The sequence below is a fragment of the Malaclemys terrapin genome, chromosome 13, assembly GCF_027887155.1.
Source record: "Malaclemys terrapin pileata isolate rMalTer1 chromosome 13, rMalTer1.hap1, whole genome shotgun sequence".
In the NCBI taxonomy this organism is placed as follows: domain Eukaryota; kingdom Metazoa; phylum Chordata; order Testudines; family Emydidae; genus Malaclemys; species Malaclemys terrapin.
This window is the reverse complement of record NC_071517.1, coordinates 21995760-22020124: the sequence shown is the minus strand read 5'-3', so window position 1 is coordinate 22020124 and position 24365 is coordinate 21995760. Positions and strand designations below refer to the sequence as shown.

The 24365-nt window shown below is 49.6% G+C and overlaps 1 protein-coding gene across 11 annotated transcripts in view; it reads right to left on the bottom strand.

Moving 5' to 3' along the window:
- The window catches only part of ARHGAP44 (Rho GTPase activating protein 44), a 151771-nt gene extending 137500 nt beyond the window's left edge, over positions 1-14271 (bottom strand). For 5 of the 11 annotated variants that reach the window (XM_054047735.1, XM_054047742.1, XM_054047744.1 and 2 more), the window contains exon 1: positions 13968-14271. In XM_054047735.1, the coding sequence (XP_053903710.1) occupies positions 13968-14020 (53 nt within the window). In that variant the 5' untranslated portion in view covers positions 14021-14271. The remainder of the gene's footprint in view (positions 1-13967) is intronic. The other 6 variants (XM_054047736.1, XM_054047737.1, XM_054047738.1 and 3 more) reach the window with 3 other exon arrangements.
- Between the last annotated feature and the right edge of the window lie 10094 nt (positions 14272-24365).

The window sequence follows — 24365 nt, the reverse complement described above, 5'->3', positions numbered from 1 at the left end:
GGACAAGTAACCCATTGCTTTTGTGAAAGAGACTGCGTCTAGATCCACAGGGACGCTAACCCTCTCAGAAAACAATCATCACAATGATTCGCATAGTAACGCCGGGTTCCCCTCTATTCCCTGGGACGTTACCACATAATTTAGATGCAGGGCAGGGATCCAAGAGTGCTGGTCAAGAAGGATGGAAAAAATGGTTGGGAAAATTTCCCCCTTTCCCAAGCCCCTCACCCATAGGGGCCAACTCCATGAGTACTCTGGGGCTCACACACCCACAGAAAAAAAAGAGGGCGTAATCAGCACCCACCAGACACAGCTGTTTGGTGAGGCCACCGATCAGCTGTTTGGCAGCTGGCGGGAGGCGCTCCGGGGAGAGCAGCGAGCAGGCGGGAGGGCTTCAGGGGAGGCGGAGGAGCAGGGATGGGAAGAGGCGGAACAAGGGACTTGGGGGAAGAAACAAAGTGGGGATGGGGCCTTGGGGCACAGCAGGGGTGAAGCAGCCACCAGGAAAAATAAAAGTCAGCGCCTGAGTTCTCACCCTTAAAATTAAAAAAGTAATTAACCATTGAAACAATGTACCAAGGGTCATGGTGGATTCTCCATCATTGGCAATTGTTCAATCAAGATTGGATGTTTTCCTAAAAGATCTGCTCTAGAAATTATTCGGGGGCAGTTCTCTGGCCTGTGCTAACAGGAGCTCAGACTAGCTGATCAGAGTGGTTCCTTCTGGCCTTGGAAACTGTGAATCTTAGAAAATACATTCACGCCTGCCTGCTGGGACACCGGGAAACCCAGAAATGCCAGTTTTCATTAAATTGCGAAGTGCCCATTTTCTGATTCAATGAAAACAAATTAATTCACATTCAAAAAAATTTTGGACGTTTCTGGGGGGGTTATTTTTGCCTAAAGATAGGACAATCCAAGGGAGACCCACCAAGGAATTGTGCAGGCTTTCCTAGTATCTGCTATTAACTCGATATCATTGTGACCCGAAGGAAAACCAAGAACAAACATAAGCACAGATGCCAGAAAGACCAATAAAGTCATCAAGGCAGAGGTAAATAGAGCAATGAGAAATAAAACATTTTCTAGAGAGCATCTGCAAGGCACTTTACAGCCGCTGAGCCTCACCAACCCTTCCTCCCCCACCATGCAGAGAGCAAATATTATCACCATTTTACAACTCAGAGAGGTTAAGTGACTGCCCCAAGGGTACACAGCAAGTAAGTATCGGAGACATGATTTTAACCCAGAATGCCTGACCCCGGGTTGTATGATTTAACCATTAAAACAATGCTCTCTGTGGCTTATCACCAACTTTTTTTTTTAATGGGATGCTGCAAAAAGGGGCTGTTGAGAACGTAACTATTTACGTAAGGATTTAGTGCACTAGGCCACCAAGCTGCAGTCACCAAGCAGCGAGGAGAATTCTGTTATTATTTTAAGACCAGCTCAGTCCCAGTAACCCTCCAAAGTTAATAATAATGGCATGTTACAATAATTAAGACATTAAGTACCTCTAAGAGCAGCAGACACCGATGCAAGTGATGTTTATCAGAAAAGAAGGGTGGGCTAGTTAAACCTGAAGACTGGAGGCACAGATGAACCCAATAATATGTCCAGTAGGGGAAAACTTTCAACACTGTACACGGGTAATGAACTCTCACTGATAGTGACTAGTGACTGCTAGGGATCTATGGTAGTGGGGTCTTGGGATTTTAGCAGAGAACCAGTGCTGGTAGCCAGATGAGCAACACATCACCAGGGGCAGATTTCTTAGGCTCCATTCACCCTGGGTGTAAAGCAGAACAAAAGAAACAGGTCCCCCTACGGTAAGGAAAGCAGGTTTTCTGGGGAATTCGTTACCGACCATAATAGGAGTGGGGAGTGTACATTTACTAGCCAGATATCAATGCAGCACCCTTGAAAAATCAGGAACACTGTCAAAAATAACAGCTGGGTATAACCCACTCATGGGCAAGGCGGATGGTTGGGGGAGCCGGTAAAGGCCTTTCACCTGGAGGTCACCAGGTTAAACGCAGCCCAGGATGAAGACCAATGGAAGACGGCTGTTGAGTGCCTTGTGCGCCTTGGCAGAGGTGTGCATGCCCAGGCCTAGAATGCAGGTACAGCCCAATGGGCATTGCTGAGTGGGAGACGATGCCCTTACGCCATGGCTGGCTCTAACAGCAGGATGAGTTGTTAACTTCCCATGCGTGCCACATTCATCCAGCTCATGAAAACTCACCACTGGTCTGTCTCTTCCATTCATTCCCCCCCTCGGGCTGACAGCCCCTCCTGATCCTGCTAGGCTGCTACCCTCTGCTCAGACCATGCCCACGCAACAAACTTGAGCCTCCCCACCTTCCCAGCAACATGAACAAACGAAAATGGAGAACACGCTGAAGAACTCCCCGGGCCGTTGGACTGAACAAGGCCGTCCATCCAGCTCTTTGCCAGAATGGCCGCTCTTTTACAGGGGTAGGTTGTTGGCCTTTCACTCAAACCCCAACCTGGAGGGCCAGCAGGCTGCTTTGCATCTGGTCCCTGCCCTCTGACCTGTCTGGGTTGGCTGGCCCTACCAGCCATCAGAACACCCCCTGGCATGGCTCTCAGGATCACTGGAGAACATAAGCCTTCCCGGAGCAGTCCCCAGGGAAGGCAACAGGAGACAGTGGCATGTAAAACAATCTAGACTAGCTCTGCAGGAGTTTCGAGATGCATGAGCTTCGCCGTTTAATCCTGCAACCTGGCCACACATCCTGCCCTGCGTATTGCCATTCGAGTTCAAGGGACCTACTCACATGAGTAGAGTTACTTATGTGCACAGGGGCCTGTAGGATCAAGCTCCAATTGGAAGCACCCATCTTCATGCTGGCTGTGCACTGGGTATTTTTACTGTTGACTCTATCCAAACAACAGTAATTCCCCTGCTTGCTGACAGAATTAGCAAGGGAATCTCTTGCTGTGTCTGTGCAGCGTCAGGACCTTCGAGGTTATCTGAGCTGCTGTCGTTTGGTCCATTTCTTTCTTTCCTTTCCGCAGCAGATTTGACTTGGATTCCTTCAGCACGTGGATTGGCTTTTCTCGCTTATGATAGTCTCTCTACTAGAGGATTAGCAAATGCATTTGAAGGCTGCAGGCAAAGGAAAAAACGGAGTTGGAATCCAACTCTCCCTCCCCCAAACCAGCTCATTTCACTGCCAAAGGGTCCACAGGAAACAGACAATGTGTGATCTGGAGTTTATAATGCATCAGATTAGGTCTTGTTTCCTTCTTCCCCGATGGACAATAAACCTCCAGCGCAATAAACCCTGGGAAGCCCAACCAAGGCACTTGGCACCATTCCCGACGGACTCTGGACTGAGGCTAGGTGGGCCCAAGTTACAGCATCTTCACTGCAGCACGTCAATCGCCATCGAGAACGCTCCGGATATTTGCTAATGCAACTGCCATCATTTCACAGAAACAAGTTGGGCAGGGGGAGCCGTTCCTGGATCAGCCACAAAATGGGACAATTCTGAGGTCGGGGGACACTTCCCCCATTTGTTTGGGCCCAAATTTACTAAGGAAAAATAAAATAAAATAAAAGTAAAAATTTAAAATCAAAATCAAATGATACACGCTGGCCAAAGACCCTGACAGAAGCCTGGAGTACCTCCCCCGAAGTCAATGGTGTTGCCAGATCTTGGGTTGCGCGGGTGTAACCCAGAGGTCAGTTTAGCCTCTAACTCCTGGGATATTCTGAAATTTGTCAGCATCTCATTTGTATCTACTGGATGATGACCTTGACCAATTCAAAGGGACTAAGAGACAGAGCCCAAAATATTCCAGGGGGCCCAGATCCAAGGTTTGGATTCAGGCCTCTCCAAGGGTTTCAACAAACATTTGGGGCCTGGATCACTCCCTGGGTTTGGGAGGGTAAATCTGCCAGCATAGAGAACACAGCTATGCAAGCAGCTCACACCATCTCTGCTCTGCCCAGGGTCCAGACCAAGCCATTGCAGTGGGCAAGGCTGGCCAGAGAGGGGCCGGGCCAGGCTGGTAGGGAGGTACGTGGATTCAAAATCTCTCCAGGGTAGCGCTCCTCTGCAGCGCCGCCTTGATTTAAAGCTGGCAGAATCCCCCCGGGAGGGATCAGTACTGCCCCCTGGCTCTGCTTTGGAGCTGAATTCTGTCTCCATCATAGCTGCTCCCAGAGGGCGAATCTAGCCCTTGATTTCAATAGGAATGTCCCCTGCATTTGCAAATTGCCCTTGTAACTTTTGGGGCCAAGCAGCCAGCACAGCAGCTGGATTTGGTTCCCAGCACAGTCAACGAGAAGCATCCATCCCCTGAGGATGGGACTACTGCACACAAAATTACCCCTCGTGCTGATCTGAGATCGGCTCACAGGGACACCACTTGTAACTAGTGGGGTGGACCCTGGAGGAACTAAGAAAGATGATTCCTGCCTGAGTCATCTGGGAAGACAGATAGGCTCTACAACAGCTAGCAAGGGAGAGGGGGGCTCTGTTCTTTCTTCCTCCCACCCTGCCAGAAGCCACTGCATCTACCACACAGCGCTTCAAAGGGGACCATAAAGGGCAGAGTAGCTTAGGTTGGAAATGGAGGATTTTTAGAAGAGCATAAAAGGAGCCCCGGCCAGCAAAGGATCTCTCGTGAGTCTGTAGAAGACTATTGAAAATTACAGATCCTGACTAACACAGCTGCCCCTTTGATACTTGAAAATTACTATTCTTGTTATACTGTAATAGCACCTAGAGGCCTCAGCACCAAAGAACTTAACATCTAAGACCCCCCACTTCAGGAAAGCACTTTAGTGCATACTCAGATTTAAGCATCTGCTTAAGTATATGCTTCAGTTATGTCCTGAATTAGGCCTAGGTAAATTTTCACATCAACATTTCTGCACTTGCTTAATTAAGCATCCGAGCAGGACCACTGACTTCAATCGGCTCACTCAGCTGCTTTAGCACCTAAGCATACGCAGGATCGCGGCCTCGGCGTTGGAATCTAATGTATGTCTCTTGCAATGCTGCAAACCCAAACATAACAACCCTCTGCTATTGAGTGAGGCTGGATAAAGTACAAAGTAGAGTTAAAACTGCTGCCTCTCACTTTGTGTTTGTCCAGCGCCTAGCACAATAGAACCCTGATCTCAGTTGGGGCCAGCAGGTGCTATTGTAATAAATAATAAAACTGTCAATTGTCTGAACACATTTCACTAACTAACATTACAGGTGACAGCTCAGCCCCCTGTAACCAAGGGAGAGTAAAGAAAAACGATTTTCCCCTCTCCATTTTCAGTTTGTTTCCACTGGGCATTTGGGAGCACTACTGTATTGTCAGTTTCACCCTTTTCTTATATGGCGAGTCAGTTTCCTTACTGTTTGTGCGGGTCTTTCATGCAGCAAACAAGGAGAGGAAGACGGTTGTAAGGAAAAGGGAACCGTGAAAGCACAAGAATTGGCAGAGGCCTTCGGGGACAGGTGTGAAACCTGAAACTACTTGGAAACATGTTTTAAGTGACTACATCTCAAGCTGACAGCACAAACCTTTTGAACAGCACAAACAGCAAGAAGTAGCGATGGGAATGACCCACAAAGCTTGGACTCAGATTAAAATTTCCCTGAAATCCAGGGATGCCAAGGTTCAGAGTTTGCTTTTAATTTACTTTCACTAGAAGTAGCTTCTTTTCATTCTCATATCTCCTGGGGTAATAGTAACTAAGGTTTCTTGGTTTTTTTAGAACTAGCAACATATACAAGATAAAAATTGTAATCACTGAGCAGCAGAACAACTGGACAGCATGGTGTGACAATATATTCCTTCAGTGGTGCATAGAACAATCAGTGAAGATTTCAGTTCATTCTTGTAAAGTGCTTTGAAATCCTCAACTGGAAGGGGTTATTGTTTGCTCTTTGGCTGGAGCAGTTAGTCAGGGGCTTTGCATGGGGAGGAGAAATTGATTATACCAGTCATATATTTCTTTGGTGCAATCCTGTTTATTGACAAAGAATGTACACAAAGTCCTGTTTCCCTGAAGGCAGTAGAACCAGAGAAGCAGACAGCTCCCTTGCTCACTCTGTCCAAGGCTGCCTTTCCAGCCAGTCCTGTGCCCCCAGGAGTTGTCCCTCTCAGGGCTGCTTCTCTGGCTTTCTGCATCCCCTGGCCACAATGCAGAGGGCTTGCTAAACAATCCTTCAGCCCCTGCATTTGCAATCGGGAACCCCTCAGAGAATCATAGAATATCAGGGTTGGAAGGGACCTCAGGAGGTCATCTAGTCCAACCCCCTGCTCAAAGAAGGACCAATCCCCAGACAGATTTTTACCCCTGTTCCCTAAATGGCCCCCTCAAGGATTGAACTCACAACCCTGGGTTTAGCAGGCCAATGCTCAAACCAGTGAGCTATCCCTCCCCCCTGCTCAGGCTTTGCCATGCAGCCAACTGCTTTGGCCAGTAACCTCCTATTGTTTCTAGCCATCATTATGTAAAAGGGCTTAATTGCTCCTTCCATTTAGTCTAAAAGAAGGGCGCTTAGCACACTCCCAACCAGGTCAGTGATTGTCTAATGACCAAAGACCCACTTGATGGCCGCCAATAACACCTTCCAATGCACCACTATTATTTAAAAGGGCCTCAGATAAAAGACTTGCATATCAGAGCAAAAAAGTACAAGTGCATTTAATTTCATTTATTTACTGTTGAATGAGCTGAACTGGAAAATGTCATTTGTTTTCCCTAGCAAGAGTGGAAGCGGAAACCATCAGCTTGTGCAGAAGAATACAAACTGCCATTTAACAAAATGAATGTCTCTAGGACTCAGGTAAAAAGCAACAGAGGGTCCTGTGGCACCTTTAAGACTAACAGAAGTATTGGGAGCATAAGCTTTCGTGGGTAAGAACCTCACTTCTTCAGATGCAAGAACTCAGGACTCAGGGTTATGAAACTGATCTTCCAAACATAAATCGATGCAGTGCTGTCTGCCAGAGTCTGCAGGCAGCCTCCCTGGCTCTACTACTGTCCCTAAACTTTCCCAAGTTGCAGCAGAGTGAAATTGACAAAGCTCAGGTCAGTTTCACAGCAGCACCATTCAGAACCCTGAGGGTACAGCCAAATGTTGAGGAATCATGGCAGTTTCACACTGCAGCTGCGCGGGAAAGGTCTATGCAGCAGCAGAAGCCGTAGTGATTCTGATACCGGCAGGCCTGTTTCACACCTCTATGACTGTTTCTGTTTCTAATTCCTACGCTAAAAAGCAGCCACTGGCATGAATTGTCGTGCACATTTTGAGGCAAATCCACCAGAGCTAAGCTCCTAATACAGATGCTCCTTTATTGCCTTTATTTCCCCTAAATCCTACGTAGGGGGAGGGGGGAAGGAATTGCCAGTCTTCTGGAAAGATTCAATTGTTTTCTGGGACAAACATTCCTCAAAAGACCTGAATCAAATTAAACCAGCCTCTTCCGACTTCATCCTTCTTTGCCAGGATATTATCCTTCCCCCTTAAGGCAGCCAAAGTGAAGACCTTCAAATACATATTTAAAGGAAAGGAGGGAAGCAGCCATACAGATGTCTGTATCTGTTTCAGAACGTGGACCAGAGGCCTGCTCTTATTTGTGAGCATGACTCCCATCCCTGAAGACGGGAGAGGGGGAAGGATACCTCAGAAATGAGATTTTGGGGTGGGTGAGGCAGTGAGACACCTTGGATCCAAAGAGACAAGCAACCAGTGGGTTAAATCAAATCATTTGTTCCTTGTGAGTTAACTGCCCTAGGGAAACATACAAACAAATAAGCCACCGTGTCCTTTTTATTTATTATGCTATATTCACAGCTGAGTGGCGATGTCTGCTCAGTGCACGGCGGCAGTGGGGAAGCCGAATAAAATGCTAGGCTGCATTTGGAAAAGAGGGGAGAGAGAGAGAGAATGAACACAACATGGAAACGTATTTCAGTGCCTTGGGGTAACTGCAGGGCCCACTCACAACTTGAATAGCATGGCCTGCGTGGCCCCATTCATCTCAGCGAGGGCAGAGAGAAAGCTCCTTTAAAGGGATTAGGGTTAGGTAAGCGTGACGCTCACCCAGAGAAAGGGAATGCCATGATATGGGATGCCTCTTAGGCCAGGTCTACACTACAGACCTATATCGGTATAGGTACGTCGCTCAGGAGTGTGAAAAATCCAGCCCCCTGCATGACATAGTTATACCAACCTAGCTCCCCCGCAGATAGACAGGGCTGTCGTCAGGAGAGCTTCTCCCATCCACATAGCTACCGCCTCTCAGGGAGGTGGGTTACCAAGCCAATGGGAGAAGCTCTCCTATCAGTGTAGGAGCATCTCCACTAAAGTGCTCCAGCAGTGTAGCTGCCTCGCTGTCACGCTGGATTTGAAGCCAAGCCCTCAGTGCCCACACAGCAGGTTTATAGCAACAGATTCCAGGCTTCTGAGGCCAGACACTCCGGCACCAGAACGTGTAGTCTCTTTGCCTGGAGAACCCTGGGTGCTGCTCTCTGCCTGAGCTGGGGTTCGTGGCACAGGCGAGCCATCACCATTTCTTAACCACAGAGCATAGGGGCCATCTTGACTAGGGGCAGGCTCATTTTGACATGGCAAGAAGAGCTCTCATGCATATGCCATATTTGTTTCTCTAGGCCACCCCTACGCCTATGGCCTGGGGGAAGAGGGAGAGACTCTCCCTATGTCAAAATATCCTTTAGCCTAGTGGAAGGTGCACTGAGCTGGAAGCCAGGATACCATGAATTCAGGTCTCACCAGCTCCACTCATTGCTGTTCATATTTACCTGCACTTCACCCCCCTTCGCACCTTGTACATCCACCTTAGGAAGCAGTCGATTATCAGCCACCTCATGTCAAAAATAAGGGAACTGAAATGTTACACAAGTTCATTTTAATGACCAGGCCCCTGATAACGGCAGCCCCAAATCACAGCCACTACTCTTAGCCACACTCTCGCTCAGAAAGAAGCTGCCAAATATATGTGCTTGGTTGTGTCGTCTCAAACCGCTGGTCTAGCCACAGCACCGCGCTACCTTCCCAAAGCCAGGAACCAAACCCAGCATTCCTGACTCCCGCACTCTAACCACTAGAGTGCACTCCCCCTCCAGAACTGGGAATACCACCCAAGTCCTAACTGACTACTGTACTGTTGTCTAGCAAATAGCTGTGTAACTCATTGGCAAAGCTCTATGAAGCACCTCTATAATAATCACTTACGAGTGAGAGCCCCAGCTGGTGTAGATCAGCTCTACTGAAGCCAATGGAGCTAAGCCGATTGACCGCAGCTGGGGATCTGGCCCACTACTTCTGTACCGACTTTGGTCTGAAAAGATCCTAGAGCAGATTACAAATTATGTACATGCTACTAAAATGCAGCATCTCTGGGGTGAAGCAGAATAACAACGCGGGGAAAGGGGAAAAACCCGGCTATTACAAACCACGTCATGGGATCGTTACAGACAATTGAAAGCATGTGACTTATTGGGGGAGGACACAATCCATAGAGAAAGAAGGCCGTTACCTCGCGACAGCTGTTTGCTGTGGGAGGGGCTGGTAAATTTCAGTCCCGATATTGCCAAAGCCCTCCTACAACGGACACGAACTGGCAACCTCAGCACTGAGACCTGGGACTAGATGGATGAACAGCTCTCTCTCCAGTTCAGATGCATTGCAGGTAGCGCTCCCAGCTGCAACCTACACTGGACCTGTTTGAGGACATCACCTCTTCAGGACGATCCAGGGGGTACCTTTACCCAGCACCACATTTCGTGATCATTAAACAGAAGTTCCAATCTCCATCCATTCCTCAGCCTCCATAGTCAACCCCATTCTGACCACTGCCCAGTCCATTTCACCTGCAGCCCCTCTCCAGCACGGCTCTACACATGGCCATGCCAAGCCCTGCTTGCTCTCCAAGACGGCACTGACGAACCGCCTCGTGGGACCACTTCCGAATGGGCTGCTCCCCAGGTCTGTGCCTCCAACCACTGCCTCGCATCAGCGCCTGGGTCTGCTGCTACCACATGCCCCACCCATCCCGCTCCCACGGAAATCCATGGCATGACATGCTGACTTCAAAGGGAGCAGAGCCAAGTTGCATGCACACCTCTGGCATGTCTCTTGCTGCCCCTGCTTGTTATACGTAATGGCATTAAAAAATTAACAAAATTCATTCCAACCAGAATAGCTGCCTATTTATTTTTAAAATTTGATGGCTCCAATATCAATACACATGACTAAATAACCTCTGTTTTCCTGGCACTTGAACTCCTGGCCACCCCACAGTATTTTGTCCAAGAGCATAGCAGGATCAATAGAGAATTAGACCCCTATTTGAACACTGAGAATATCCATGCTTGCATTAGACAAGATACCAAAGAGACTGGTTGAGAGATACAAACCCTCATAGGCTTGGAGCATAAGCCAACCGTTAACTGACCGGGGTGGGAAGAAATTTCCTCTGAAGAATCACATACTGGTCACTGTCAGATACAGGACGCGGGCCTCATGTGGATGCAATTCATACGTTCCTAGGACAGAAGGCTCTCAGCCAATGAGTAAAGCAAGCATCCTGCAGAGCGAGGCTAGGACCAAGCCATCTGTTTAGGGAGGGCCAGGACCCCACAGACTCGCAGTGCAAAAGAGACGGTACAGTGATTTAGCACTGCTGCAGCTGAGGTCGCAGAAGTACATGCCTTCAAATCAGCATACACTTTGTTCGCCAGCTATCTCAGCAAGCCGCCTGGCTTCCAACAGCTGGCTCCATATATGCAGTATGTTATCGGTCAGTATTCCAGATTCCACAGAGCAAGTGTCTCAGCGGGGTCTGCTCTGCTCACAGTTCAAATCCAGAGGCTGGCACAGTTATAATGGCAAATCCAGTCTTGCCAATTCCTGCGAATTTATCCCCAGCCTCGTGACTGCTGATGCTCTCTGCAAAGTTTCAGCTTCTGGAGCCAGGTGATGATGCGAGAACCTCAACTTCCATTTAAACAACTTCCATTTCTAGCCCTCATGGCTGTGGAGAAAAGCCAGAAACGTGATCCCCAAAGGCTCCGAAACCAGAAGGGAAGTACCCCCAAAGTGAGAAACGTCTCATGATTTTTCAGGCACTCTCATGATTTTGAGGGCCCGACTCATGATTCCTAAACACTTGGGGCAGGCAGTGCTGTAAACACACACACACACACACTCTCTCTCTCTCTCTCTACTGAGCATCTGATGCTGCTTGCCATGGTACCTCACTCTCCTTGAGAGCACACCTCAAAATTCACTTCTCCCCTCTAGCCCAGCTTCACCGCAGCCTTCACTCCGGACAGTGCCCCTAATTGCCATCTGCTCACTTGAGAACTACACCAAGCAATAGGCAGATGTGCCAAGTGCATCCTAAGGTCCTTTCCTGTTGTTCCCTGCCAAGCTCCTCAGGCCCTTCCTGTGCAATGTCTAATTTAAGACTCGATCCCTTTAATGACATCAATGCCAGTGGATCCTGATGCCCCTGCAGAAACCCATCGACTTCAGGGGCCCTTCTGTGCAGCGCTCACTGCAGGATCCAGACCCGAGATCGTAAGCGCCTTGGGGCAGGGATCTATCGTTTCTTCTCTGCAAAGTGCCATGCAGTTTTATAGTGCAACAGCAACTCAAAGCAGGGCCGATGCAATCCCTAGCTGTGCACGGTGAACATCTAACAGAGGAGCCATTCGGCCTCCCTCCTCCAAAAGCAAAAAGAAATAAAAACGACATCATTGCAAATCTGAGCTCACTGGATTTTTCTTGGGATTTCAAACCTTGCATCCAACAGCCCTTGAGTAAACTCCATGTTTTGTTGGTTGTGTGCATAGCACCTAGCACAAAGGGGCCCCAAGCACTGACTGGGGCCACTGCTCGGTGTGATCTGGTATCATAGAAAGTGAGGCACCGGTTCAGAAAATCACTTAAGCATGAGTGCAAGTTCCATCCTGAATCAGGGCATGTGGCGAGACAGCCTCGCATCACATCACATCTCAGAGCTGCACAGCAAACGACATAAAAACAACAAAGCTCTGCGAGCTAATGCAAAACAGAGCTGGCACAGAGACCGGGTAACCAGAGGCCGCCAGGGTCACTGTTTGTGGTTGTGAACTGCACAGATGCAAAGGCAGAGACATGACACACCAACAGATTGCTGGGAATGGTGAAGTCCATTCTGGGCAGCTTTCAAGTGTGACATGAATTGAGCCGATTCATGGGCTTGTTGTTTTCAAGACCAGCACGCCAAAGGTTAGGAGTATGAGATTCTGACAACAAACAGGTTAGAAGCCAAAATACGCTGCTCTGGGGGTGCATTTTCTGGGTTATAACATTCCATGAAATCCACTCAGCCGCCCTCCCCTTCCATTGCCCCTGCACCTCTCTGCCAGCTAAAAGAACTTGTTTAATTAGAGAAAAAAGAAAAAACTCTCTCCCCTTTCTCTCTATATAGAAAGCCATTGCAAAATCTTGGAGAATTATACAACAATAAACCAAACCATGTCTTTGGACACAGTCCCAGATAGCACATCAGATCACGCAGAGTATTCCCCATGTTCCCAAGCTCCATCCAATCCTAGCAAGCATAACCCTAGGAATGGGCGTAAGACAACCAATCGAGATCCTATCCCACGGTGAGTTGCCCCGGGCATCCCTCACGTCCCAACCGACTTTGATGGGCTCCATCTGCACAGAGCTCATTGCAGAATCAGGAACAACCCTACCAGCTCCAGCCAGCCACCAGCCAACCCGATTCAGACCGAGATGAGTTCAGTGTCAAAGCCAAAACCCGGAGAAACCGATACGGGGTCCGCGGCAATAGTCCAGGAACGACATCCAGTCATCAAAGAAACAGAACAATGTTCATCCCCACAGTGGAGTTTAATTGGCACCACAAAGAGCCTCCTTAATCAATCAGTCCGGGTAGATAGGACTGGGCCAGGCCTGGCCACAACACAGCATAGCTGATGCTCTATTCCCATCATAACACTCCAGACTCTCCACCTGCCCAATACCTGAGGGCAAAAACCAAATGTAACCAAACCCAGCGTCTGGCTTGTTTATGCCTTTTATCAGTGGCACCATCTTTGGGGGGGGGTGTCGCTAAGGCCCCGATCTGGCCACAGCTGCACATGCCCACCCCCTGCGGAGCCCCATTTCGCTGCAGGATCGGGGCCCAACTCCAGAGTCCCAAGCAAACTTCATTGGCTGGCTGGGTTGTGCACCATTGACTGCTGGGCTCTTGCCCGCTGCCAGCATACCTCTCCCTTCCCAGCCTTTCCAACACCTGCTCCAACCTCCTCTCTACTCCCTGCACACTCCTGCCACCGCAGCCCCCCTCAGGAAGGCCAGGCGAGTGGGAGCCCAGCAAGAGGCTGCCAGCAGAGCTCTCGCCCTCCAGGAAACGCCACAGAGGAATAAAGGATGGGGCACGCCAGTGAATACGCAGGGACAGCCATCCAGGTGAGGCGCATCTGGAAAAATCCACCGCACCGATTCCATCGCCCAAGCCAGCAGGCTCCTAACACAACCCATCAGGCCAAGGAGCAGCCTGACAAGGTACCAGGCACTCACTGCGCAGAGTACCGATGGGCAGCCGGGGGGGGGTCCGAGGAATAGGACGATAACACAGAGAGAAGCCAAGCGATTGACTGGCGGATTTCCCGGGGGAAGGAGGCTGGGTGGGGGGAAGCTACACACAGGTCTGGGAGCTGCGGGGCCACTAGCCCCGCCAGAGAGATTTAGCAAACACAGGGCAGAGACGCAAACCGAGCAGGGCGCCCCGATCCCACGGGGAGGGGCGCGGCATGGAGCGGGAGGCAGGACCCCTGGCTGGGAAGTGATCGGACACACGAGTGGGGGGGTTGCCCAGGCTGGTGCCCCCCCAGCAGGGCCCCGGTTCGGTCCCGCTCCCCGCCGGGCCGGGCCGCCCCTTACCTGCCCACGGTCTGGTTGGCGAGCTGCCGCATGCGGTTGAATTGCTTCTTCATCTCGACAGCGAGCCGGGAGCCGGAGCGATCCGCGAGCAGCCGGGCGGTTACATGGCTCCCGACGGGAGAGCGGCGGCTCGGGCGCTGCGGCGGCGGCGGCGGGCGGAGAGGGCAGCCTGGGGCCGGCAGCGTCTCACCGCCTCCATCCCGGCCGCGCTGCGATGCTCCCGGGCGGCGGCGGCAGCTCCCACCCCCCGCTCAGCGCATCCTGCGGCATGGAGCTGGCGCGGCTCCGCGCCCCTCCTGCTCCCACCTTCGCTTCGCCCCTGCAGGCTGCTGGGCGCCTCGCTGGGGGAATGGCGGCTGCTACTGCGGCTGCTCGCCCGGCCCGGCCCGGCCCGGCTCGGCCCGGGGGCTCTGGGAGATGTAGTTCCTCCCTCACTCCCCGGCGGGTCCGGGGGCTCCCACCCCCTCCAAACCGGCCGCAAGGGGGCGCGCTGCAAAGAGGGGTAATTAGCAATTACCATCCCTCTCTCCCTGTCATCGCAGGGACGGCCCAAGCCAAGCGCCCAGCAGACTGGGGAAGGGATCCCTGCCCAGCAAAGGGCTCCCCCACTCCCCACAGGGCAAGTCCTCTGCTGTCTGCAGCATCCCTCCTGAGCTTCTGAAAGTCCTGCGGGCTGCAGCAGGCTGGGCCTGGGGGATGCTCTGCCCCAAAGCAGCGACACATCCCAGGGACTCCTTCTGGCTAGGTCTTCACTTTCCCTATTTGGCTGGTTGAGGAGCAGGAGGGGTTGTGTGCATCCAATTCAAAGACAAGCCTTTAAAAGTTGCCGAATTCACCTTATCTATCTGTGCCCATACATGGCGATCTATTTTACAGACGTGTGGGACTGGAAGGGACCTCGAGAGGTCATCTAGTTCAGTCCCCTGCACTCAAGGCAGGACTAAATATTATGTAGACCAGCAGCCCTGACAGGTGTTTGTCCAACCTGCTCTCAAAAATCCCCAATGATGGAGATTCCACAACCTCCCTAGGCAATTTATTCCAGTGCTTAACCACTCTGACAATTAGGAAGTTTTTCCTAATGTCCAACCTAAACCGCCCTTGCTACAATTTAAGCCCATTGCTTCTTGTCCTATCCTCAGAGACCAAGGAGAACAATTTTTCTCCCTCCTCTTTATAACACTCGTTTATGTACATGAAAACTGTTATCATGTCCCCTCTTGATCTTCTCTCCAGCCAGCATTTCCACCAGCAAAAATGGAATGAAATGATGGTATGTTTGTGCAAGCCTTCTACAGGGCTGTGAAGGCTGCACTGAAACCAGCTTAGCATCCTCAAGGGACACACATATGTGTTTCAACTTGGTCCAGTGGCTAGCTGTCTTGGGAGAGCAGGCCTGGTGCTCTGGAACAGCTCCGAATGAAGTTCAGACAGGTTGCCTTGTCGTGTGACACCCCCCAGGGCACACTCTCACTGGGGCAAGCCTCCTTGCCTTCAGCGCCTCCTGGGTCTGACCTCAGAGCATTCAGCACCCCTGTTTCATGCCATGAGCTCCCCGTAGTGAGTCCATCTGGATGGGACACCTGAGGAAGCATTACATGCCCCAAAGGGCCATGCACCCCAACTTTGCAGTCAGCAAGACTCCCAGCCAGTGGTGTGAAACAGAAGGGTTTATTAGTCATCTGGAACACAGTGTAGAGCAGATCTTGTTAGCATGGAAAGTAGGAACATTCAGTAAAGTCCATCTTGGGGACCCAGAGCCCTGGGCTCTCCCCCCGAGTCCCAAACCTGGAGACTGCCCAGCTTCCAGCAGCCCACCCTCAGTCATGCCCAGCTGAACCTCCTCCACCCAAGGCAAACTGGTCACCTCGCCTCCACCTCTCTCTTTGTTCTCCAACTCCTCCAGCTGGCTCTTGCAGAGGATGGGGCCCAGTCATTAGTTGCCAGAATACAGAGTGTCAGGCCATCATCTGGGCCCAGGGAGCTAGACAGCAGTCACACCTGCCCTCTAGGGGTTGCTGCAACAACTACACACCCTTGTCCCACCACCTAGATACTTGTGCAACACATAGGGGAAACTGAGGCACACACCGTATTCATGCAAAACATTAAGAAAATTCCCACTTCATCACACTAGTGCACTGAACTAAGAATCGGGAGACTTGGGTTCTAGTCACAGCTCTGTCACTTACCTGCTGTGTGACCATGGGCCAATAACTCTATGTTTCAGTTTCCCCATCTGTGAAGTGAGACCGACCCTCCCTTGGGATCTGTGGCTGAAAAACATTCTATGACAGGCTGGTATTGTTGTTATCTCTGGGAGTCAAAGCACCTGCAGCCTCCATTGAAATCAATGGGAGTTTGAGGTATTCAGCTATTGTGATGTAGGCTATGGTGTGCACTTAACATATTACAACTGACAGCAGAGCCGAGCCCACTGAATATCTCTTTGTTCTATTAGACACTTGAAGAGGTGCAAATCATTTTGAATTTTACTTTTTTTTTCCTTTTTTCTTTAATTTTAAATACATCCCACTCACCGCTAGGAAATCAGAAGACACAATGCAGTAGCTATTTTTGTTGTCCCCAAATTACCACAATGCATAGTGCTCCATCTACTGGTCAGCAAGTGCTATGCACAGGGGTAAGCTAACGGGGTGAAGGATTCTGATGTATAAACAAAGATGCCTGGGCCTCACACAAACTGGGGAAAGGTTGCTAAATTGTTTAAAAAACTAATAAACCCCCAGCCATGTTTATTTCAACTCTTTGGAAACCCAGGAGAAAAATCAATGTTTGCCTGATGGAAAAAGCCAGGAAATTCCGTGCTAAGGGTAAAGCTCTGTCCACAACTCATCTTGCTGAGTTAGCTACTGCAGCCCATCTGATATGTTAACGATCTTGCGATCTATAGGGGACAGTGTGGTGAATTAAGAATGTAGCCTGTTTCAGTGTGAGTTTTTCCTCGCTTTCCTAGGTCTGATTTGAGGACACAGTCAGGCTTGTGGGGAAGAGGATTTGGAAAAATTGGATCTGCTTTTCTCCTGACATTTGTTTGCAAAATCTGTAGGATTTTTATGGGGTTTATTTTTTCTCCAAAATATTTGTTTCCGGTTGGAGAATCAATACCAGTAACCCAGTGTTTATGACCATAACAAACCACCGTGTGCAGTCGTGCAGCCATAAACACTAACACTAACAATAACAAACCAAGTATCTCTTGCATCTGAAGAAGTGAGGTTCTTACCCACGAAAGCTTATGCTCCCAGTACTTCTGTTAGTCTCAAAGGTGCCACAGGACCCTCTGTTGCTAATAACAAACCAGTGTCTTCACTCCAGTTTACAGGCCCAGTCCTTCAAGCACCTGCATGACAAAACCAGCTCCTGTTGACTGTTTAATGAAGTTCTGGGTGCGGCGTGTTTATAGGATCAGGACTTTCACAAGCAACCCTACAATAACTGAGCTGGTGGTATTTTGGAAAGGAAGCAGCTTTTATCAGTTATTTGCTAGGAAGAGCATGAAACTATAAAGGGAAGGGCAACAGCTCTCCTGTGTACAATACTATAAAATCCCTCCTGGCCAGAGACTCCAAAATCCTTTTACCTGTAAAGGGTTAAGAAGCTCAGGTAACCTGGCTGACACCTGACCCAAAGGACCAATAAGGGGACAAGATACTTTCAAATCTTGGTGGGGGGAAGGCTTTTGTTTGTGCTCTTTGTTTTGGTGGGAGTTCGCTCTTGGGACTAAGAGGGACCAGACATCAATCCAGGCTCTCCAAATCTTTCTGAACAAGTCTCTCATATTTCAACCTTGTAAGTACAGCCAGGCAAGGTGTGTTAGTTTTATCTTTGTTTTCTCAACTTGTAAATGTACCTTTTGCTAGGGTGTTTACCTCTGTTTGCTGTAACTTTGAACCTAAGGCTAGAGGGGGGTCCTCTGGGCTCTTTGAGTTTGATTACCCTGTAAAGTTATTTTCCATCCTGATTTTACCTTTTTCTTTAATTAAAAAGCCTTCTTTTTAAGAACCTGATTGATTTTCCTTGTTTTTAGATCCAAAGGGGTTGGATCTTGATCCACCAGGAGTTGGTGGAAGAGAGGAGGGGGGAATGGTTAATTTCTCTTTGTTTTAAGATCCAAGGGGTTTGGATCTGTATTCACCAGGGAATTGGTGAAGAGTCTCTCAAGGCTACCCAGGGAAGGGAATTAGCACATTGGGAGTGGCGGCAGCGAACCATATCTAAGCTGGTAGTTAAGCTTAGAAGTTTTCATGCAGGCCCCCAAATCTGTACCCTAAAGTTCAGAGTGGGGAAGGAGCCTTGACAGCCCTAATTTAGCACTGGTGTGTGAGATGCAACTGATTTCGACTGTGTGGCTCTTGCTCGTGCCAGAGCTGTTAGGCCCAGAAACTGATACCAGTCTAGCACCTTTCATCTCAAGTTGCTTTGCAAACACCACTAGCACTGCATGCAGCTTTCACAGGAAGTAAAAGCTACAATCGAGGCCCTGATCCCACCCCAGGATCTACTAGCTTGGAGCCCTACGCCCAAGTGGAGATCCATCAAGACTCTGCATGAACACAGGGGCCAAGGATAGTGGATACAAGACCAAGCCCTAAGGATGCAACTCAACTGCCATTTGAATCCCTTGTTTTTACTCACTGGGAAATATTTGTGCAATTTCTGTTTTGGGAGGAAACTTTCCATACTCGGTCTCAGCCCAAGAATGAGAGAGAGAGAGAGAGAGAGTGAGTGAGTGTGTGTGTGAAATCCACCCAGGAAATACACAGCTGGGATTATAAATATACTGTGGTTCCATCTTTCCATTGTTGTTGTTATTTGTAGTAGCGTAGCACCTACAGGTCCCATTGTGCTAGGCACTGTACAAACGCAGAGTATGAGACGATCCCTGCTCTAAAGAGTTTACAGCCAAAGGCCTCAATCCTGCAAAGCCTTACGCAGGTGCTGAACTTTACGCACTACTGAAGTCAAGCCCCTGACGCCCCCGGTCCAGCCCCAGCCCCACTGTCTCTGTTACATGCAGTGACTGTTTAAGGCCCTTTCTGAATTAATCAGCAGCTCCCCTGACACTCTTCCCTATAATCTCTGTTCATGTCGGATGGGCAATTGTTGCATATCACACAACCAATAGATTCTTTGTCTAATGTTCTCTTCATCTGGTGTCATTATAGCTCCTCAGACATTTCTATCGGCAGAGGCTGGGCTCGGGGGGGCAGGCACCCAGGGAGGGTAGGTGAGAGCTGAATTTGGGGGCATTACCAGACTCCAGGTCAGGGGAAGGAGCATGCACCTCACAATTCATGTCCAGAATGACTTTGACTCTCATCATCCTGTAATGGCCCAAACTGCTTCTTACTCTGCTGCTAGCGATGGTATTCTGGGCCATTGTTGTAGGATACTGCAGTATTATTCTTTTGAATAAGGGAAATACCAGCACGTGTTAATGCACACATCCGTGCTGGTTTCAGATGGAGCCAAGGAGTCTGTTTAGTGTAGCAAAGCCCTCTGGGACCGCTGCTATACCATCCCCTCTGCCCATGTCCCACTGCTATATCAGTCACTGTGCCCATCCCCTCTGCTATCCCAGCCACTGTACCTGCTCCTCTCTGATACACCCCCTCCACTGTGCTCATCTTCCCATTCCCACTGCACCGCTCTGATCTGTGGGGTTTGGGTGAATGCGGCACAGAGCAGCGTGTTTGCACAGTGGGGAGTGTGGCTGGGTGTAGGAGCCCAGTCTCTGGGGTGGAATGCAGGAGGGTGACTGGGAGCGTGTACAGGGAGGGGGGTAGTTTGTATGTGTACGGTGTGGGTGCCCCTTGCTCTAGATTCCCCACTAAGGGCCCCATCCTGTCCTGGGAGCAGCCATTGACTTCAGCGTGAATAGGATCAGTCAGGCAGCCCTTACTTCAGGCCGCTTGCCAAGCTGTGCAGCGAGCTCTCGGCGTAGGCGTATCAGAACTCATTCCAAAAAACCCTGCCTGGGTGTTTCTATTCTGGATCTTCCCAAATGTTCGTTCGCTAGTTCGTTTCCTCTTCCCCTCTGCCGATGCGGAGAAAGCCAGTGTCAGCAATGAGCCGGCAGTTCTCCCAGCCTCTCCCTGGCGTCTGGTGCAGGCAGATAAGGAGCCGCACGTTTCAGAGCCACGATTATTCTCCCGGGGAGGTTTTGCCAGGTATAGCACTGGCAAAGGAGGAGTGAGGGCTTAGATCAGGCCCTGGGGTTATGGATGGAGCAGGTACGGTGTGGCAGAAGCAGAAATATGGAAATCCCTCCACTGCATATAAGTATGCCCTGAATTAAACTCTTCCTCCCCTTCCGGGAGGGCAGTTGTGTTATGCTTGTGGGGACTTATACTCCGGAAAATGCTCGTTGCCAATATCCCTGCTTTGAAATTGGGGGTGTTTTAAATTGCAATGTCCAATACTGTTATACTGGAGAATGCTGCCCAGGCCCCGCTGAAAACGGCCGTTCTTGTGCGCAGCATTAGAGTGTCAAGACCTGCCTGGCTAAGATGGGAGCCCTCTTTTGCCAGGCACTGTGTATGCATAGCCCCTGCCCTTAAGGGCTTACAAACCAAACAGACAAGGGACGGGAGAGGGAACAGAGAAATGAAGTGATTTGCCAAAGGTTACATAATAGATTAGTGTCAGAGCTGGGAGCAGACTCCAGGTCCCCAGTGCCATGCCCTAACCACTGGCCCATGCTGCCCACTTGTAGTACATCCTTTCTGTGTTCCTTTCCCTCTGACTGGCAAATAGTAAATTCGCTGAAAAATGCTTTGTTGGGGATACCGAAACTATTTGCAAATTCAACTCCATGGGAAATGTTTTTAGAAGACATCAAAACGGTTTGTAAACGTTTCCATTTTTCATTTTGCAACAATGTTTTGTTGGTAACTTGAGTTAGAATTATTAACCTCCTCCCCCCCAGAAGGTGAAAACCACATGAAAACTAAACAAAAAACTGAAAAAAAAAAAAAGTGCATTTGGGATCGAAAAACACCCTGAAAACAAAACAAAAAATGAAATAAAAAAAAAATCATTTGGTTTGGTTTTGGTTTTGTTTTGGGTATTTTTTGGATCCCAAGCTAATTTTTTTTCTGGTGTTTCATTTTGACGAGAAAAAAAAAAAACAAAAAAGCTCAATTTTGGTTCAAAACAGACCAACATTTTTTTTTTTTTTTTTTTCAGATTTTTCGGTTTGGCTCCTGGACTAAAATATCAGATATTCACTCAGCTCCAGAAGCAGCTTTAGTGCACTCCCAGAAATCATGAGACCCAGGATGCAAAACCAGGCAAACATACACTCCTCCCCGCCTGATGCAGACGGGAGCCCCTGTGGGGGGGACTAGGGAAGGGTGGGGAGTGAACCCACCCTTGACTCACTCTGCACTGACATCTCCCTCCTGTCCCACAGGACTGGGCCTGGCTCCTGGATCCAGGCACTGAGACAGGGTGACTGGGGTCGCAGCGCCACTCAGCATTTGTGATGTAAGAGCTGTCGGGCGAAACCTGAACGGAGCTGCATCCCTGTGTGCCGGGTCTCAACACCCGGAGCTGGGCACAGGACTCGGCCACTGCGAGGGTGAGAGTGGGGGCAAGCTCACTCGCCAGCCTCCTCCCCCACCCCTGGGGTGTCTCTCCACACCAGGCTGGGAGTAGGGCCGCAGTGCCGGGGCCTGCGGGTGGTGGGTGCCACTCAGCAGTTCAGTGTCTTGCGCCCATTGAATCAGGAGGCTACATCCGCCCCTGCTCAGCTCTGATCAGGATCTCCAGCTTGGCTGGACTCTCCTGGGTCAGCTCTGGCTCCCATTACTGGGAATCCAGCCAGTCCTGGGCGCTAAGCATGGCTGGAATGTCATTGTGGAAGGAGGCTGCAGGTTATGGGTCGCTCTGTCCCACGGTCCGGTCCGGAAATGAACAATATTAGTCTGTGCTTGTCCTCGTGCCTCCCAGCTAAGGATCTCAACGCATTTTATCAACATTAGCAAGCTGAGCCTCCCATGCGGCCTGCCGGGAGGTCGGGAAGGATCATTGTCCCCTAGAGCTGGCTGACATTTTTTTTGCAGCAATTTTTTCATTCTTTGATTTTTCTACAACAAAAAAAGAACACTGAAAACCCAAACAGTCTTCCAGTTTTACAGGCTTGTTCCCCCCCCCCCCTTTCTTTTTCCTTTTCAAGGCAGAAAAAAAGTAATGGGGGGAGGGAAAAACAAACAAATCAAAAAAATCCAAACATTCCAACCTTTTTCACAAAAGCCCATTTCCCACCCAGCTCAAATTGTCTCCATTTCGCAATGGGGAAACTGGAGCACACACAGGGCCAAATCCTCAGCTGGCGTAAATCACCATAACTCCACTGGCTTCAACAAAGCTATACTGACTCATATCCCCTGGGGATCTCCGGCAGAGCCAGGAATCAAACCCAGATCTTCCGTCTCTCACTCATGTGTTTTCCCCTAGCCCAGGGGGTTTCTGGTCACCCAAAGTGGGAATGCCTAGCTCCTGGCCCTATAGAAATCTGGGCATACATCTTTACAGACAATCCAGAGGTGAGTGCCAGGACAATTCAGGGCTTAGCAATCAGATACAGAACCTTTCATCTTCAGAGTACATCCATATGTCTGCACCAAATGCTGGTACAGTCTGACAGCTGGCAGGGCACCTTTCCAGTGGGAGAAGGTGGATTTTCTCTCTTCCAGTCTTAGTGAATAATTGTCAACTCCACAAAGGCCACAGCCACAGCTACTGCAAACTGGCTCCCTCATGGGTAACCTGAGCTGGGAGGCCAATGACTGAATATGCCACAGACTGAGCTGCTCTTCTATCCCCAAAGAGATCAGGCTGGAGTGACTGTGAGGGGCCTTGGCAGAGCAGTAGCGGGGCCAGGGCTGGAATAGTGGGGCACTGGGGTAGGATGACAGGGCTGGGCGAGAGCAGGGGTGGGGAACAGCTGGTGCAGGCACAATCTTGCATCTTTCTGCACCGCTCCAAAGCCCATGAAGCCATTGAAAGGCTCCTATTGACTTCACCGCGCTTTGCATCAGGTCCTACGACCCACTGAGATCACTGCAATTCATCAGCCTTACGCTCACCCACCAGCATCTGCAAGGAAGCAGGATGTAGATCTTGAGCACAAGGCTGGGGAAAACACAATAATCCGATGTGCAAATGGGATCCCAGGTTAAAAATGCTGCAGTCTCCAGGTTGGCACTCTGGCATTGCCACTGGGCTCGGTCTGCTTCACCCCAGCGAAGGCAGGGCTTTGGGAGGCGAAGAGAGGGAGCGAGAGGGCACGCCACGCCTCTGACTCTGCACAATGGAAACAGGCTTGGAGCTGAGAGCAGACTGCTTGGCCCTCAGCCTGGGTTTGGGTGGGTAGCTTTAACCCATAGATCACTCAAGGCAGGTGGGGTTACACTGAAATTCGTGCTCCCCTGTAATGAAGCATAAATAGGTGGTGGAGGCTCCCTTCAGTCACTCCTAAGCCAAGAGCCAAAACTGCCTGATCTCTCCCTGCTCCCTTAGCACTTTGCTGTGGCACTCAGAGATAGGCGATGCTCAGTGCTTCTTACTGGCTCTAACAGCAGTCACCCAGGCTGCTTTGTTCCAAGTGGGGTAAGGGTTTGAATCTTGTTAAAATTAATGGAAAACAGTGTTTAAATTCTCTGGGTGACTTTGCAGACCTCAGCTAACAGACATATTCTCCGAGATTTGGCTCGCTTCCAGTAGAAGTATTTTTGCTTCTCCAGGCTTCTCTCACTGCCAGGACATCTGTGTTGTAACTTTACTTATATTTCCTCCTATCTCCTTGTTCTAGTTTGTCTAAATTCACCATGAAAAACATTTAGATGGAGAATGATGCTACTCTGATGTCAATCAACAAACAGGAGGGTCTGTCTTAGGATGATACATTTTGTTTTGTATCAAGGGAACATTTAGAATCTCACCTGTCATCAGACAAAGCTGCAGAATTCATTTGGTTTCCCCTTGGCTCTAATGGGAACATGCTGAATCTTGTGTTTTTCATTCTATGGCAAAGGGAGAATTGTGTGCATGTGTAAAACCATCCCATGACCTATTTCAATGCAGTGTTCTTGAATTCTTTTTAACAATAGGAATCAGGGTGCTGGACAATCCTGGTTTACAGTTCTGGCCACGTTACTCTTTGATGGATCATTGGATAAAGTCAGTAGTTCCCATTGGGAAAGGAAGGTCAATATCTGTGCCACTAGAGCAAATACTGCCCAGGGAAAGCCAATGGGTGACTCGATAATGAGGTGGAAGAACTAGCTTAGCTAAGAGCATTAGTAATGCAATGTAGAACTTTTCAGCTCAAGTCTGCTGGCTTGAATCCAGCTCAGGTCAGCAATGACC